This window comes from Nothobranchius furzeri, chromosome 14 (assembly GCF_043380555.1).
Source record: "Nothobranchius furzeri strain GRZ-AD chromosome 14, NfurGRZ-RIMD1, whole genome shotgun sequence".
NCBI classification, from domain to species: domain Eukaryota; kingdom Metazoa; phylum Chordata; class Actinopteri; order Cyprinodontiformes; family Nothobranchiidae; genus Nothobranchius; species Nothobranchius furzeri.
Genome location: NC_091754.1, coordinates 18,037,306 through 18,054,454, shown reverse-complemented (window position 1 = coordinate 18,054,454; position 17,149 = coordinate 18,037,306). Strand labels below are relative to the sequence as shown.

General features: G+C 42.0%; 2 protein-coding genes across 2 annotated transcripts; one reads left to right on the top strand and one right to left on the bottom strand.

Annotated features, from left to right (window-relative positions):
- Positions 1-442: 442 nt before the first annotated feature.
- tmem41aa (transmembrane protein 41aa) lies at positions 443-3,182 on the bottom strand. Its single transcript, XM_015966652.3, has 5 exons — positions 2,907-3,182; positions 2,360-2,510; positions 1,831-1,992; positions 1,583-1,721; positions 443-1,305 (listed from the first exon to the last, which is right to left on the bottom strand). The coding sequence occupies exons 1-5, from the start codon at positions 3,086-3,088 to the stop codon at positions 1,085-1,087; spliced, it is 855 nt and encodes a 284-aa protein (XP_015822138.1). The 5' UTR covers positions 3,089-3,182; the 3' UTR covers positions 443-1,084.
- Positions 3,183-3,414: 232 nt separating this feature from the next.
- On the top strand, positions 3,415-16,316 carry ehhadh (enoyl-CoA, hydratase/3-hydroxyacyl CoA dehydrogenase). The gene is made up of 7 exons (XM_015966647.3): positions 3,415-3,572; positions 6,089-6,192; positions 6,292-6,461; positions 7,780-7,891; positions 10,516-10,620; positions 14,301-14,642; positions 14,933-16,316. Exons 1-7 carry the CDS (start codon positions 3,499-3,501, stop codon positions 16,156-16,158), a joined length of 2,133 nt encoding a protein of 710 aa, XP_015822133.3. The 5' UTR covers positions 3,415-3,498; the 3' UTR covers positions 16,159-16,316.
- Positions 16,317-17,149: the final 833 nt, after the last annotated feature.

Below are 17,149 nucleotides of genomic sequence, written 5' to 3'. Positions count from 1 at the left end.
TGGGTAAAACACCTTCAGCAGTAGAAATAAATGCACTAGGGGTGAATGGGAACCCATCCAAGATGGCGACCGGCTGCTGCACCAGCTCCAACAGGCAACAGTCCTTGAGCTGTCTACGTGTACGTCTGTGTCACGCACCAAACATCCTCACAGGACCATCCCTGTCTCACTGCAGGGAAAAACAGCAAACGCACAACTTGTGTACATATTTGTGATTTAAAACCTAATAAAGATGATTTTATCGTACGCTGGAGTTGCTTTTGCACAACTGTGTGGAAAAAATATTTACACTGACATCAAAACTACATACATATATAAAATTATACTTTCTAAAACCCCAAAATGCTGTAAAAAAAGCATTCCCCAAGGTAAACACGTAATATTTAAAAGGTTCATAAAAAACTGTAAAGGGGGATTTGGCATCAAAATAAAGCTTCAAACATTATGCACATTTCTAAATTTATAAAGCATAAGGCAGGGAAAAATTCAGATGTAATGAACATTCTTAAATATCAGATCACAGTGAATTGTTTTTTTTTTTTTTTGGTCAAATTTGGTGTGAAAGCAAAAAATTAAAAATCTGATTTATACAAGAATGGCTAAATAAAACAAGAAAATGTCTCTGATCATTTGTCTCGTCCACACAGAAGATCTGGTGCTGAACATAGATCGCGTGGATCTATTTGGACGTATTCTCCAAACTAATTCAAACCCTAGCCGTCTATAAATATGGCCAGGCCTTCTGCCATCACAGAGGTAGAATGTAAGAGCCAAAACTGTACAGCGAGCACTTTGAACACCAACAACGGCAGCACTCATCATGACGGCAAGCACAATCCTTTCCTTATAATCCATCCTCCTCTTCACTACATTCATACACCAAAACATGGTCACAAAAACCTCCCATCTGTGTGCCAACAGTTTTTTCCCCCTGTAAAAACAGACATTTCTGTTCATCCTCACGAGGTCCCAGAAGACAAAAACCACTGCATACATTTACATACCGATGTGTCGAACGTTTTCCAGACAGCTCACCAATTTAAATACATTTATCCTTCTGAGAAGAAGGCACCGGAGCATTAAGTCACTGCGCTTTCTCATCCGTGGCGACTCCGTTCTGAGAACGGACGCCCAGTCTGAGGTGACCCTGGCTGAAGCGGCGGATGAGGGCACTGGGCAGCAAAGCCACGCAGGCAATGGCCAGCAGCTGCAGCAGCCTTTCCCAGGAGAAGAGGTCGTCCAGAGACGGCACCTCAGACAGCATGACACCCGTCTGCACACAGATGAAGTTGTAGGGCAGGAGGCCTAAGAAGGAAAGCAGCCGATTGTAATGCGCCTAAAAGAATTAATCTCAACATCACTGATTGTTTACTTTCAAAGATCTGGAAGACTTTTGCAGTGCCGATTACTTTCAAGCTAATGACATCAATCACTGAAGTGACCTTTACAGCTGTGATTTGATTATTCTAAAGGTGAAGTCTATTTTCGGCTGGATAAACTGAATCCAGAGCTGTTTGGAAGGCCACGCTCCTCAGCTAATGTACAGCAGGACTTCAGAGTTTCAAGTTCTGTAGGAACTCACCGATGAAGACTGAGCAGAAGAAGAACGTGATGGGGATGTTGATTATCGGAGCGGACATGTTCAGGAACCAGTTGGGAGTCATCGGAAAGAATCTCAGGAAGAGCAGGAAGAAGAACAAACAGTCCCGGTTGTCCTCCACCTGGACCAGAGATAAGATAAGTCAAGGGTGAGCCAGGGAAAATAAGACGGACAACAGCATGACAGTTTAAGTGTTATTTTGTATTCATCTCGCTCAGATGCTTACTTACCTTTTGCTGCAGCATGGACACTTTCTCAGGGAAGAGATTCATGATGTAATGCTTTCCAAAGGCTTGGGACAGGAGGTAGCACATGGTGGAGCCCACCGTGGTGAGCACACAGGCCAGCAACAGCCCTTCATAGGGTCCAAAGATAGCTCCTGCAAGAATATTCTGCACAAACACAAGCAGACATAAAAGACTGCTGCTACATCTTCTCACTTTAGGTGTGATGAGAGAGACACAATGAGACCAGGACTGCAAGATCTAACGGTAGTTTGATGTGTCAGGCACTAGCTGTGCTTGTGTGCTCTGAAGAAATGAGGAATTAATATTGCAAATGAAGATAAGAAATGACTATTGAAGAAAAAAATGGGAAATAAATTATCTTATCTGCTGCAGTGGGCCCTACAAATAAAAAAAAACAAGGAAACAAATGTGTGTTTTGTTCCGATTGCTCAAACCTGGTTTTAATTAATTAAAATTACCATCAGCTTTACCTTCCGGTGATTCAATGAAAATACAACAATCATATAATCACCAAGAACGATGATCCAGGAATGGCAAAGGACTGCTTGTAGAGGTAGGCGCTGCAGAACAGCAGCAGAACATAACCAGTGTGTTCGGTTTTATAGAACTGCAGGAGCTCAGCCAGTTCCCTCAGCTCCTCCAAGTCTGATGGGAACTTCAGCCTGGGAGAAAATTCACAGTTAATTAGGAACACTGGATGCACCTTTTCATGCCCATGCAAGTGTTTGGAATGAAGAAATACATTAGAAATGCATTAACGCTTCAAATAGCCTACACTGAAATCTTGGGTTTTCTTTCTGTTCACAAAAATTTAAAAACGAATGAATAAACATCACAAACCAAATCCCAAGGAATGAAACACACTGATTACTAATTAGTAACACTTATTTTTTAAGTCATTGGTAGTGGTCTGCGTTAAAGTGCAACGAAAATATAAGCTAACTAGCTAAATTTGGACATAACAGAGAAGGTTACCCATTATTTCCTCTGATATTTAGTGGATGCTTTTTGCAAAACGGTACATTTTTCAGCACAACACCGGTGTGGCGGAGGGTCACCTGCTGGTCTCCTCAGGAGTGTCACCGAGATGCCCGGACTCCTTTCCTTCCGCATGTTCGGTCGTGGTCGTGGCTCCGGAAGGAGGACGTCTCCGTGGCGGGGCTGGGAGGTACAGAGACAGATAGTACAAATACAAGCTGGCTACGGTCACAACAATGACTAGTCCGACGAGCGAGCGCATTTCCCCCGGTGGTAGAACCTGGGTAGAACTAGACTGAACCTCTGATTGTTGTCTTTGAGAACAACAGTCAACCGCCGCACTGACGTCACATCCCTGCGTGCACAAATAGCAATTTTATTAAAATTCAGTTTGTTATTCATTCTATAATTTACATGTAAGATATGATAGAATTATAAACTATCTATTCAGTAATAACTAGTGCATTATGGTTGTCAAAAAATGTAATTTGATGATTATTAAAGGGAAATAAAATCCACTCCGGTCCAGCAGGGGACAGCAATGCTTTACTAAGTGGCATGATTTTTGGACGGTATCCCTCGAGGGACAAACAAGACAAAGCTATCGCGGTTTCTGCTAAAAAGTTTCGAAGTGCAGTTGGCAGCGACACTTCGAATGGTTTGTTCGGTAACATGGCTCTTTACAGTCGCGTTTCAGGGTCTGTTGGGCTGATTACTCTCCAAAACCCGCCTGTTAATGCTCTGAGGTGAGTCGAAGTATAAAAAGCTTACCTATAAAAAATCTTACCTTCAACTTACTGTGCTTTCTGTGAAAGACAAATGCTTTATAAATTTATAAATGATCATTTTTTTTATTTATTTTGTTATTTTACTCAATACAAGGGAAATATGACATGTGGGACTGTTCCAAGAGAGTTAAACTACTTTTGTACATATTAGGTTTTCTGTCTAAATAAATATTACAAATGAAGCGTTTTTTAACAGGTGTTGTAAAGTTTTTAAAATATGTAAAAATGTACGATCAAAATAAACTATAATTTAAAAAATAAATCTTTATTCTAATCAAAGAAATCCACATTTTTCCGTATGAATAACATTGATAATTAAGGAAATTGTTTAAATTGATTGTGTCCGGTGTAGCGGCCATCCACATTTCATATTCTCAAATTAACTTTAGTTGGATTCACAAGAAGAAGGACAGCGGACTATTTCACACAAAGCTTTTCTTTCTCTCACACTGCAACCAAAGGGGAACATTTAAACTGGCCTGCAGTCATATAAATTACAAGATTATTTTTCCAGCACATCTGGTTAACTCCTACGATTCTCTCCCAGGGTCGTAAATTGCACCAATTCACTTGGTTTTGCCTTCTTTACCAGTCGGAGAAGCAGGACAATATCAGAAAATGGTCTGTTTTATATCCACCCATCAAGGCTGATTCTTACACAAGATATGGGTGGTCATAAACTTCTCTGGGGTTTTCTTCTGGACGTTTCCAGACTTTAGTCCTTATAAAACCTAGTATTTTTGTTTATCAACAGTCAAAGACAGTATTTTAGGTTGTTTACCATTTAAAAGAATCGGTGTGTTCAAATTAAATGTCAAACTCTTATCAGTTACAGACATAAATGTTGTTTGTGTTCCTCTTTCATGTTAAAGCTCTGCCATTTAGTTTCTCCATTAAAATTCATGCTAACAGTAATACAGTCAAGTTTAAGACATGTATTTAGTTCTTTTCTTGTTTAAAGTCATAATTTTTTATGCCTTCTACAGGTAATCTTGGTAAATGTTGATGCCTCAGACATTGTTTGAAAAGGATGAGTTTATTTTAAAGAGCTGACTTTTTAATGCTAAGCCCGATTCGGATTATAAAATTTTATGGCGTTTTATTTAGATCCAAATACACAGTAACTAGTAGGACTACTCCATTTCTCTGCTGCCGCTGCCAACACACACACACACACACACACACACACACACACACACACACACACACACACACACACACACACACACGACCCTTTTGAAATTATCTCCAATTCTAAATAAACTCACAAAACGTAAATAACGCCTGATCATTTCTAGCAATCTCGAGAACAGTCAGCACATTCTGACAAGAATTCATCCTTTAGATTAAGTTGTGGTGTTAAACTTGACATTACATTGAACAAATCTGAATATCAAATTCAAGTGTTCCAAGTTAACACTAACAAAAACTTAGTGGCGCCTTGATTAACTAACATAAGATTATAAACAACTAAACAAGCTAAATCGACACCACATTTGATGTATAGATACAAAATCTATATTAATCACTACAGTTAAGTCTGTAAACTTTGATGTTAATGAGTCAGATGTTTTCAATCAGTGTGATTAAAGAGTTGTTTTCTTTCTTTCTTTCTTTCTTTCTTTCTTTCTTTCTTTCTTTCTTTCTTTCTTTCTTTCTTTCTTTAAAAGGAACCAGCTCTATGTTGTTCATGTTGCTTATGCATATTTGCATAAAAAGCCTAGATGTTTAAAAAATAAACAATTTTTAATGATTATAAAACTGCAGCTGTAGCAAAGCAACTTTCCTGCTTACATGTTGCAAAATAAGAACGGCGTCCAAGCAAGTGCTCGTTGGACTGGATCAATGCAGACCTTAGATTGTGTTGTTTAACCAGTCAGTGAAGCATTTATAAAAGCACTCCATTCCATCTGTGACACCTTGTGGTGGAAATGCCTTCGTCTGGGCCAGATGTTTTTATTAAGTCGGTGCATTCTCAGGAAAATTGTCCAGTCATGTGTAATCATCTACAGCCATATATAATAAACCGAAGTATTTGTATTAAAAACATGAAAAATTGCAGAAAAGGCTTTATTTGCAGTTTGTATCTTTTAAATTTTAATTAACGAAATAATTCATGTAAATGAATTTTACTAGTAGGAGTAGTGTTTTATTTGTAGGGCATTGGTGTTGCTACTCTGTTACGTAAAAAGGCTGAAGGCAACTTTCACCTCTGTCTCTAATTGTACTCTAAACTGTGCCTGGTCAGGCGTTTCAAATCCTGTTAATTTGTAAACCGTCTGAGTGGAATACAGAACACTATTTAATCATTTACTATGTAATGCTTGTCTCAGAGAATAGCTTTGTCTTTGAGAAACACTTCATTTACATTCAAGAATCCAACCATCCATATGATAATTCTGTTATAATAATAATAATAATGATAATAATGATGATGATGATAATCATTATTATTGTCCTCATCATCCCTGCAGTGCGGTGGTGAGGCAGAGTCTGATTGACTTGATGGACAGAGCTCTCAGTGAACCAGAGGTGAAGTCTGTGGTCATCTGTGGGCAGAATGGAAAATTCTGTGGAGGTATGAACATTAATAAGGCGATGCACCTATAAATATATTATTATTTAGAATATCTGATGATTTCTGAAAACATCAATGTGTTTTATTTTTGTATGACAGGCGCAGACATCAAGGAGTTCAGATCAGACATGACTGGGCCGCCCCTGGTACCAATGATTGATCGATTGGAGTTGTCATCCAAACCAGTGGTTGCAGCCATAGAGGGTGTCGCCCTAGGTGGAGGCCTCGAGTTAGCACTTGGCTGTCACTACCGTGTCGCACACTCTAAGGTTAGTTTACGCTGCAGAGATTCGGTCTGATGATTAGTTTGTGTCTAACATGACAGATTGTTTAAAGGGGACATATTACGTAAAACCCATGTTTTTTTGTGCTGCTATGTGGGTCTCTACTGCCTCTTTAAAAACTAAATTTAAACAAAAACACATCAATCCATTTTCTGTCAGTGTTTGGTTTTTGCAATTATGTGTCTAAAACAAGCCGTTTCAAAGCGTCTTCATTTGTGATGTCACAAATGGGGAAATTAGCATAGAACTACCTATCACATACAAGAGGGAGCTGCTGCTGGAGGAGCAGAGCTTCTCAGCTTATAGTAGCCATAGTGGGGGATGGGTGGGCGTGGCCAGCTTGTTTTCTTAAGCCCTTTTAACAAGGCACACTGTGCCGGCAAATAAGCGTAATATTAACGCAAGGGTGTGTCTATTAACGCGCATGCTGGTATAAGGATGTGCGATATCTGCGGCATTCATTCCGCCTCACTTGGTAGCCATATTGCAGTAATAGTCATATAAACGGCCATTGCACCTTGGCGCAACAGAGGGAGGTGTCATGATTACGTGGGGAGTTACTGCTGAGTTCCGGCCGGCAACTATAATGACAATGAAAGTAAAAACCTGCAAGTTTTGCATTTGTAAAGGGAATCAGCTGAGATAATAATCTGGAGCAATGCAGAGCTCCTGGAGCTTTTCTTCATTAGAGCTGGAGGTTAGATCACCGGAGACTGCACGGGGACTGTGGGGGACACACACCTTTAGGAGCAGCTTGTTAAAAAGACTCCAATGAGACACCTAACCCACCTTGCTTGCTAGTGGTGGTCGGAGGGGCCGGTGGCGCCAGTGTGTGACAGGCCTCGTCTCTGTCAGTGCGCCCCGGGCCAACTTTAGCTACATCGTAGCTCATCCCCACCAGCATGTGAATGTGTGTGTGAATGTCTGATTGTGTTGTGAAGCACCTTGGGGGGTTGTAAAATCCTAAGATGGGGCTATTCAAATACAGGCCATTTACCGTTACGGTCTAACCACTTGTAAAGTCTTAAAGCTCCCTGATGCCGATATGGCGTGGCAGCAAATTGGCAGCATTCTTTTGTAAAAGAGGCTACAAAGTGACAGAGCCATGAAACGGCTCATTCAGGAAGGCACTAAAAATGTCAAGAATACATCAGTAGAACTCGTTTTATGCGTGGAGAGTTTTTTATTCGACCATAGAATTGTTCCATCTTTAGATTAAAAAGTCTAATGTCTCCTTTAAGTCGTATGACAAAATTAGTCTTTGGAATTAATCACACATGAGTTTGGTGTTTTGCCTTTTTAGACCCGGTTAGGACTTCCAGAGGTGACTCTGGGTCTGCTGCCCGGTGCGGGGGGAACCCAGCGTCTGCCGAGGCTCGTTGGAATCCCAGCAGCCTTGGAGCTCATCACCACAGGTAAAAAAAAGAGAGGAACCTCGTGTTGCATATTTAGTTCTTACAATTGACTGGTAGTTAGGAGTAATACATTCTGGTCCAATCTTCTTAGAGACAATTAAATGTTTAGCAGAAGATCTTTTTCTTCTGGGTGGATCATCTGAATCATTGGTCCGCATAACTGTTACAGTTTTTCTCAATTGTTTACACACATTTTCTGAAAGCATGCCCCATATTTTCAGAACTCTACACACAAATCCAGAAAATACACACACACTTAACCTGCAAAAGTAAACTTCACATTCAAAACAATGTAATTTCTCCTCAAAATGTGATTATGTTGTCAAATGACACGCACAAACCATCATATAAATAGACATTTATAAGAACCAGCAGAACACTCGTGCTCAATGTTAAACACTATGATGAATGGAAAACACTTCTTCTCCATTCATCATAATGACTAAAGCCTTTTTGGTTCAGTGTTACACCTACAGACAGTAAAAACATGCATGTGTTGTTATTTCAGAATATTGTTGTTACACTCTGAACACACAAATACATGGTAGAAATGATTTTATTTTTCCCACAAAACATTGTACACAATGTTTATCCCATTCCCAACCAACACAAAGTTGCACACATAAACTACATCCAACAGAAATTTACTGTATACAGTTACAGTAAAACACTAAAGCTATGCTGCATCCTCTCTTCTGTTGCGGTCTGGCCACAGCGCCTCATCCACATCACAAGCAATGTTGTCCCTGGCCAAGCAGCGGGGGAAGTATCTCCTAGCATGGCGATTCCAGCCATGAAAAGAATCAGCTGCTATATCTCCACATGCGTCCTCCATAGCTTGGGGAAGAGGTATACGGGTTTGTGGCTGTCGGTCATACACCTTCCATCTCCATGCAGAAAACAATTCCTCAATGGGATTGAGGAATGGAGAATATGGAGGGAGGTAAACAACTAAAAAGCGTGGGTGGCCAGTGAACTAGTTACAGTATGAACCACAGCAGCCCGGTGGAAACTTACGTTGTCCCGAATGACAACGTACCTGGGCTGTTCTGGACCATCTACCTGGTCTGGTGGAATGAGGGTGTTGTGTAGGGTGTCCAGGAATGTGATCAGATGGGCGGAGTTGTAGGGGCCAAGGGTAGCATGGTGATGGATGATGCCATGGTAGCCAAGCGCTGCACACATTGTGATGTTCCCTCCGCGCTGGCCAGGGACTTCAACAATGGCACGCTGGCCAATGATATTCCTTCCCCTCTTTCGTCTTTCTGTGAGACTGAATCCAACCTCATCAATGAAGATGAACTGGTGCTCCCCTGCAGCTGCCTCTTGCTCAAGGACTCTCTGAAACACACATGACAATATCAGAAATAAACGTGGAGTGGTCACTAGTGTGAAGCACAGTCATTATGATTACTATATTGAAACATGTATAATTTACTGTACACAGTGTTGAGTGTATGCATCAATTGCGGGACTCACTTGTTGCACATAGTTATATCGCAATTCTTTCACTCTTTCTGAGTTTCCTTCAAATTGCACCCTGTTGACCTGTGGCTCGGATCTCAGAGATTACGGTCCTTGGTCTTCCTCTTCCTCACCCTCATCCTCCCCGTCCTCCTCTTAATCTCACTCCTCTGGCTCTGCCTCTGTTTCCAAAGTTGGCATCCATTGCTCCAACACAGAAGAGCTCACCTGTTGCCCTTTTATGCTAAAGTTCTGTTTGCTGATTGTAAAACTGTGTGACAGGTGTTTGCCCTTGTGATGAGTCAGTGTGCTCATTTGAATAGCAGTGTGTTCCTTGTGAGAACAAGCTAGTTCCTGTATGGAAATTGTGCCAACAGCAGAGAATTGTGTGTAGTGTTTTGAGAAAAGTGTGTTTTAAATTTGAAATTTGAGTGCAAAGCAGGAATTGTGCTTGTAGTTTCGCAAAATTGGTTAGGGGGGTTGGTTACTTGGTTACATGTTGTGGTAATTGTGTCTCAAGTACCAGAAAATGTGTGTAAACAATTGAGAAAAACTGTAATCCTTCTGGTGAAACATTCACGCAAGGCCGTCGTTGTAAGTGCTCCATAGACGCCTCTGTCGCCGGTTTCTGCTCGACGGTCCTTTTAAACTATTCTCCAAAGCAAAGGAGCCAAGGCAAAGAATAATCAGCTGAAATGTTCTCTGACTGCACCTGAAGGTTGTTTTTGCCACAAAAGGAGCTTCCAATTAAGTTAACTCAAGGACTTCAAATTATTTTTTCCTCCTTTGAAGGTCTATATTTTATTTTAAGGTGTTAAAGGTTCAATGATTTGCTTGTTGTTAGTTTATTTGTGGCTTTAGTTGTTATTTAACTGATTGGACCAGATGTTATAAGGAACTACTGCAGAAATGTAGCAGCTGTTCCACAGACAACCAGCAGGTGGCAGCATTTGTTTAGTTTTAGGTCTTTTAATTGGGATTTACTGCTTAGTTCTAAAGATGATGATTATTTATTATCGGAATTGATCTTAATACACCCTTTTAAATAATCATTACTTCTGGACCTTTAGATCATATTCTGTTTGATACTTACTAGTCTTAAAGTAACTTTTGTTGAATTAGAAGATCTGAATGACTCATATTTATTTTCTGTCCTACAGGTCGTCATGTGACCGCTGCCGAGGCTCTTCAGCTGGGACTAGTTGACTTTGTGACTGATCATAACACCATTGAAGCAGCTGTGAAGTTGGCCTTGAGCGTTGCAGGTAAGATCCAAAAGTGGAATGATGGAAACTCTCTTCCCAAGTTCAAATTTTTACTCGGTGGAAGGAAGAGAAAACTCCTCTCAGTGGTTATTTTAGGCTAGTCTGACATCAAGAAGTGTCTAGATGTATGCTTTGGAAGTCAAAGGAAACAGAAGACACGGCAGCCAGATCCTCCAACCACAGAAGCCGTCAATGTTTCATGGCTCTGTCAGAAGCACTCTGATGTCTTCGCTGCTCTTTGCTGTATTATTCAAAAGGGCGAAAAGGGACAAACTTTCCTAGAATATTAATACCGGGTCCTCAGCAGTCATGTAGGAGGAAGAGGATCGCCGCCTGCACGTGAATCAGACTCATTTAGGCTCTGAGGAGATTCCTGAAGTGTGCCACATCCCTGCAGCTTTAGAGGAAGGGTTTCTCTGTCTGCAAAGATCTGGTGATAAAAATGACAAGAGAGCACCAGATGGAAAAATAAAATAAAATCCTCATGTTGTAAAGAAAAGCAATGTTTTTAGATTTTAGAGTGCTTTGTAAAATTTACTATTCATTTTATTTCAGCTTGTTTTATTTTTTTATTTTTTCTGTTTCATACTGAGCTAAACACACACCGCCCACTCTGGTGTGTGTTTCTGTGTGCTGGCAGACACAAGGGAAAGGTGTGTTTTGCTTTAGTGGCGTGTTGGTGGCAGAAAAGCTTATGATTCTTTTGCATGGAACAAACACACATTTACTTTTTCCAGACATGTCATCTTAAACTGTTTGTTGATGGATTCTTTAGTGTTGATGTCTTATTTATGCGACGTTTACAGCAACGGTTCCCAAACTTTTCAGCTTCAGACCCACAAAGTAGCAGTTGTCAAGACATGCGACTCCAGATATTTCTGATTTAACAATACAAACATGCTTAAAAAACTAAATAATTCATACAATAAAGAAAAACACCAGCTCATGTTCACCTATATCCATTTATGGTCATTCAGTTGAGTTTTTTTTTAGTAATTATACTTCAAATAAAGCTTCAGCTTTTCAGTTATATTTTAATTTCTAGAAATCATCTCAAGACCCCTCGTAAAGTTCATAGTGACCCACACTGGCACCCCGTTCCCAATTTTGGGAACCACTGGTTCAAAAGAATGCATTTCCCACTTCTCACTTCTAGCTGTTGTAAACAACCCTTCTGCTCTAGCTAGTGCTAACATTGAGCTAACGCTCATCAAACGAGTGATGTTGACTCTGGTTTTCGCTCATTTCTTTGCCTAAGTAAGAGACATTACTCTCTTACTTCAGGGCTCCACCATGATGCCAACAAGAAAAGGAAAATTCCTCTTCTTGTGCTTTTTATTGACAGTCTGCAAACTGACAAAGCTAAGTGCTAGCGTTTATATGAGCTATCGGCACAGTAACCAGCTTTTGCAATAAAGCAGCTAGAAAACTCCCACTAGTGTTTCTACCTTAACCACAATCTGTTAGGTGCAGCTTCTGGTCTGCAGAGGGTGACAGAGTGCTGTCCAGTGTGAAGTTGGCTCAAGAATCACAGAAACCAGTTTAAAAACAATAGCTTAAAACAGGGGTGGGGAATTCTGGTCCTTTTGAGGGCTGCTATCCTGCATGTTTTTGTTGTTTCCCTGCTTCAACTCGCCTGATTTTAATCAGCAGGTGATTCTTGGGTTCTGCAGAACTTGATGAGATTCTGAACAGGTGATTAAACCATGAAATCGGGAGTGTTGGAGCAAGAAAACAGCTAAACATGTATGAAACCGGCCCTGGAGGACTAGGGTTCCCCACTTCTTTAGTGTCCCTTAACAGAAGGCTCTAAAAATACAGTTAATGTCCCAAAAATTAAATCTGAAGATTCACACAATGCATCATTTTAAATAAAAAATTTTCTGGAATTCTAGAACTTTTTTCCCCCTTTCATGCCAATACAGAGATGATTTAGTGGGTGAGGATGTGAGTGTTAATAAAACTGAGACTTTTTATGGGAAATTGAGAATAAGTGTGAAACTCAACGGATATGGCATGAAAGCACGGAGCATCTGAATAAAACCTGCAAATTTGTGTTACAAAAATACAAGTGTTTGCAGTTTTGCCACTTTGGCTGCCACATGAAAGACTATATGCATCTTTACAAAGTGCCACACGGGTACATATTCATGCAAAAAAAGCCATCTGCAGTTGACTTGATGCTCGAGTTGCAGCATGGGCAGAGGCCCTCTGCAGGCGAGCAGATTCAAGTCTCTCACTTGTGACGAGATTAACTTTTTATTTATTTATTTATTTTTTTACCCCAGTGGTTGCAACATCTGCCCGCTACATCTGTCGGAGCAGCCAGGATTCTCCACTCACTGCAAATCCACAGCTCAACCATTTACAGATTAACTGCTGCAATAATGCTTCCTAAATCACACAGGAATCACATCCGACTGCCACATTACACCTCACCGCCCCTCGGCTGCACAATTCAATCTTTGGTATTTATTCTCAGCTGGTGATATTAAAAATATTTGTTGTTGTTGTTGTTGTTACTGCAGGTAAAAAAAGTGGATATTACTAATCAGATATGGCTGCTGGCGCTTTAAGCTTCACCATGGCGACCCAGTTTCTGAGTCAGACCCACAGCTGAGTGTAAATGAGCGAAGCTGTGAAGGTTTCTGACGACTGTCTCGTGTAATCACGTCAGAGGAAGCTCGAGCAGAGTGGCTTTCTGCTTTTGCTCTAATTGATTTCTTGTGAAATATCTCTTATAGGCTACTTTTCTCAAAAGCATAAGATTCGCTTTGCTCGCTTTGAAACCAGCTGTTTTACCTGCAACCAAGTCGTTGCTCAGAGCAGCAGCTATTCAAGGTGGACTGTGTCTGCTCGGAGGCCCGCTTGCAGCGATTATCTGGAAACGGTCTGTCAGATCACTCGGCTCTCAGAAGCTACTGGGCTGTGTAGGGACTGAGTGGATGAGTGTGTCTGAAAAATGAATTACACCAAGACTCGCTGTCTGAAAACTTTCAAGAGTGCTGCACTGATCGAAAAGTCAAACTTGAATTATGCAGATGCATTCGGAAAATAACATTCAGAGTACATTTTCCATTACTTTTAACTTCCTGCTGTCACTCATTCCTTTAAAGGCCAAGTTCACTTGTTTTTGCAACACATTTGCAGTGGTCTCTAGTTTAAATAAATGCTTTTTGAGTTGATCTCTGCGGGGGGGGGGGGGGGGGGGGAAGCTCTGGCGCTCCTGTTTCAGGAAGTAGAAGTTAGCTGGAGCAGAAGACGGCAGGTTAAGGAGTCTCATTTCCTGATATTCAGACATCTCGTCTCTGATTGGCTAAGAGTAACACGACTCTACCGCTGACTCGGTTTGTTTTACAACATTTATGTTTTATCTCCACTAATAACACAAGCATGAAGGAGTTCTGCCATGCGGTGGAGTTGCTAATGGTAACGGTTAGCTGCTGCTCGCCAACACGCATTCTGCTTTTTCCTGGAAGCTAAGATGAGCCAAGATGGGTGAATCCATAAATGCTAATTTACAGTGTGATGTAGATCTGAGTGGCTTTTCTAATCCAAGCATTTTCCACATCTACATTTAATTGGTGGCTAATACAGGAAGTAGTGGTAGAAGAATATTTTCACGTTCAGCTTTATTTATTACGTCATTTTATTCAGTGAATTTTATGTCGCGTTTTCAGGTAAATCACTGGATTCACGTCGCATCAGCACCTGTAAGTGCCCACGCCCTCCTTATGCGGATGCTCTGTTCGAGGAAGCGATGCAGCGGGTACGGCGAAGTGCCCGAGGAGCCATTGCACCGGTTGCGTGTGTCCAGGCGGTTCACGCAGCCGCCACTTTGCCCTTTGCTCGTGGCATGGAGCAGGAAAAACAGCTGATGGCGACGCTCTTCACCTCGGGTCAGGCGCGCGCTCTACAGTACCAGTTCTTTGCCCAGAGAGCTGTCAGCAGGTGGAGCACTCCCAGTGGAGCCCGCTGGGACACCAGCAAGCCCAGGCCTGTGCACAAAGTAGCTGTCATTGGTAAGAGCGTTAAGCCTTAAATTTGTACTCGACCTTCAATTAACACCATCAAGCGATCCTTGTGGTATCTCCAAATTCGTGTTGCCTTTAGAAACTACGCCCTCATCTACAGTTCATCAGAGTTTAATGGATGAGCTCTTCCCTGCAGGGAGGATTGGACTTATGATTTGGATATGTGAAGCTCAGCAGCTTGGGCATTAAAAATGCAAGCTTTGAAAAGCAGCCTGACTAAAAGAAAAAAATCGGAGTGGATGGAGTCTGATTTCAGTCTTTGGTTTTTGATTCCTTAGGACTTGGCACCATGGGACGAGGTATAACGGTGGCCCTCGCACAGGCAGGGCTGTCGGTGGTTGCCGTGGAGACCCACGAGAAGCAGCTGATGGAAGCAAAGCGGGTGGTGTCGGGTATGTTGGAGCGAGGAGCCAAGAGACTTGGGGCCCCACCCGCTCTAGATAAAATCAATTACAGCTGTGAGATCCAGGCCGTGGCAGATGTTGACCTCGTCATCGAAGCTGTGTTTGAGGACATGGTGGTGAAGAAGACGGTCTTCCGGCAGTTGTCGGCCATATGCAAGCCGGGTACGTTCCTCTTCACAAACACCTCTGGGCTAGACATCGACGAGCTGGCCGCTCAAACCCGGAACCCAGAGCTGGTGGTGGGGATGCACTTCTTCGCTCCAGCTCATGTGATGAAGCTGCTGGAGGTGGTGTACGGACGACGGTCGTCGTCTCAAGCCGTGGCCACCGCCATGAAGATTGGAAAGAACATGGACAAAATCAGCGTGGCGGTCGGGAACTGCAGCGGCTTTGTGGGAAACCGAATGCTGAGGCCCTATCTGGATCAAGCCTTCTTTCTTCTGGAAGAGGGAGCAACACCGGAGCTTGTAGACCAAGCGCTGGAGGAGTTTGGGTTTGCCATGGGCGTGTTCAGAATGTCCGACCTCTCCGGGCTCGACATTGGCTGGAAAGTCAGGAAAGCAAAGGAGATGGTTTCTAAGACCCACCAAGACTGCAGGTACAGCCCGCTGGGGGACCTGCTCTGTGAGCGGGGAAGGTTCGGTCAGAAAACGGGAAGAGGATGGTATCAGTACGACAAACCTGGCGGTCGAGTGGCTAAACCTGATCCTTGGCTGCACAGCTTCCTGGAGAAGTATCGAGCCCAGCGTGGCTTTGTGGCACGCCGCATAGATCACCAGGAGGTTCTGGAGCGGTGTCTCTACGCGCTGATAAACGAGGGCTTCCGCATTCTTGAGGATAGAATCGCCTCAGGACCGGAAGACATCGACGTCATCTATGTGCTCGGCTACAGCTGGCCCCGGCACCGTGGGGGGCCCATGTTCTACGCTCAGATGGTGGGTCTGAGCAGGATCCTGGAGAAGCTGGAGTACTACCATCAGCTGCACCTGGATATTCCCAGCCTGCAGCCCTGCAGCCTGCTCAGGAAGCTGGTGGCCAACGGCAGACCACCAATCCACAAGTGGGTGGAGGTCATCAAGAACCCCCACAGCCATCTTTAAAAAGAATCACCAAATATGATTCACAGTCTTACTGTGTGTGTGTGTGTGTGTGTGTGTGTGTGTGTGTGTGTGTGTGTGTGTGTGTGTGTGTGTGTGTGTGTGTGTGTGTGTGTGTGTGTGTGTGTGTGTGTGTGTATTTATTTACTTACACACACACAGTTTAATACTGGAATAAAACAAATCAATCCTTGTAAATCTACTATATTTCAGATAATTAAAGCACAATTTTGCTAAGAATAACATGTGAGAGCAATTAAGAGTAAAAAAAAATAACAGTCAGTGGTTTGAAAATGGAGTATTTAGAGACGGAGCCAAGTCATTTGAATGCTAATTTGCAATAATGAGAGCTAATGACAGAGGTTGTAAAATCTAGAGCTGCAGCCTCAGCAGAAACAGGAAAAGCTGTTTACATGGATGGCCGTGGCAAGAAAGGACCTCCTGTAATGTTCAGAGGAGTCTTCAGTCAGCAAGAGTCTAAATTTCTCTGGAGGAAATGCATTTAAACAATAGTCCTCTTAAATAAACTGAAACGTTTACTGTTTGCAGTGCCTACACTCTAAACATTGAAATGTTGAATTACCTAGAGATGCCTTATGCAAGAATGAAGAAAGTAGTTTATGGCAGTTGTAATTCTGCTCTCAACCAGTAGGGGGAGAAACAGGAAATTTCAGTGCTACTTTGATACCATCTGGTTTAGATATGGCAGAAAAATGCCATAAAATACCATTAAATAATTGTTAAATTTGTAATCTCTGTTTACATGACTCTTTTGTAAGCTAACTGTTCTATTCTTGTATGTTTTGTTGATTTGCTTACTGCAAAATACCGACTTAATCTAATCCAGGGGTCTGCAGTCTGCAGCTCTTTGTAGTTTTAACCAAAGATTACATCAAAATGTGTTATCTCTGTTTTCATAATCACTAAAATAAAGATTTTAGCTGTTTTCCTGTTCAGTTTTATGCAAACGTGAGACAAAAACTTCTGGGTTTTG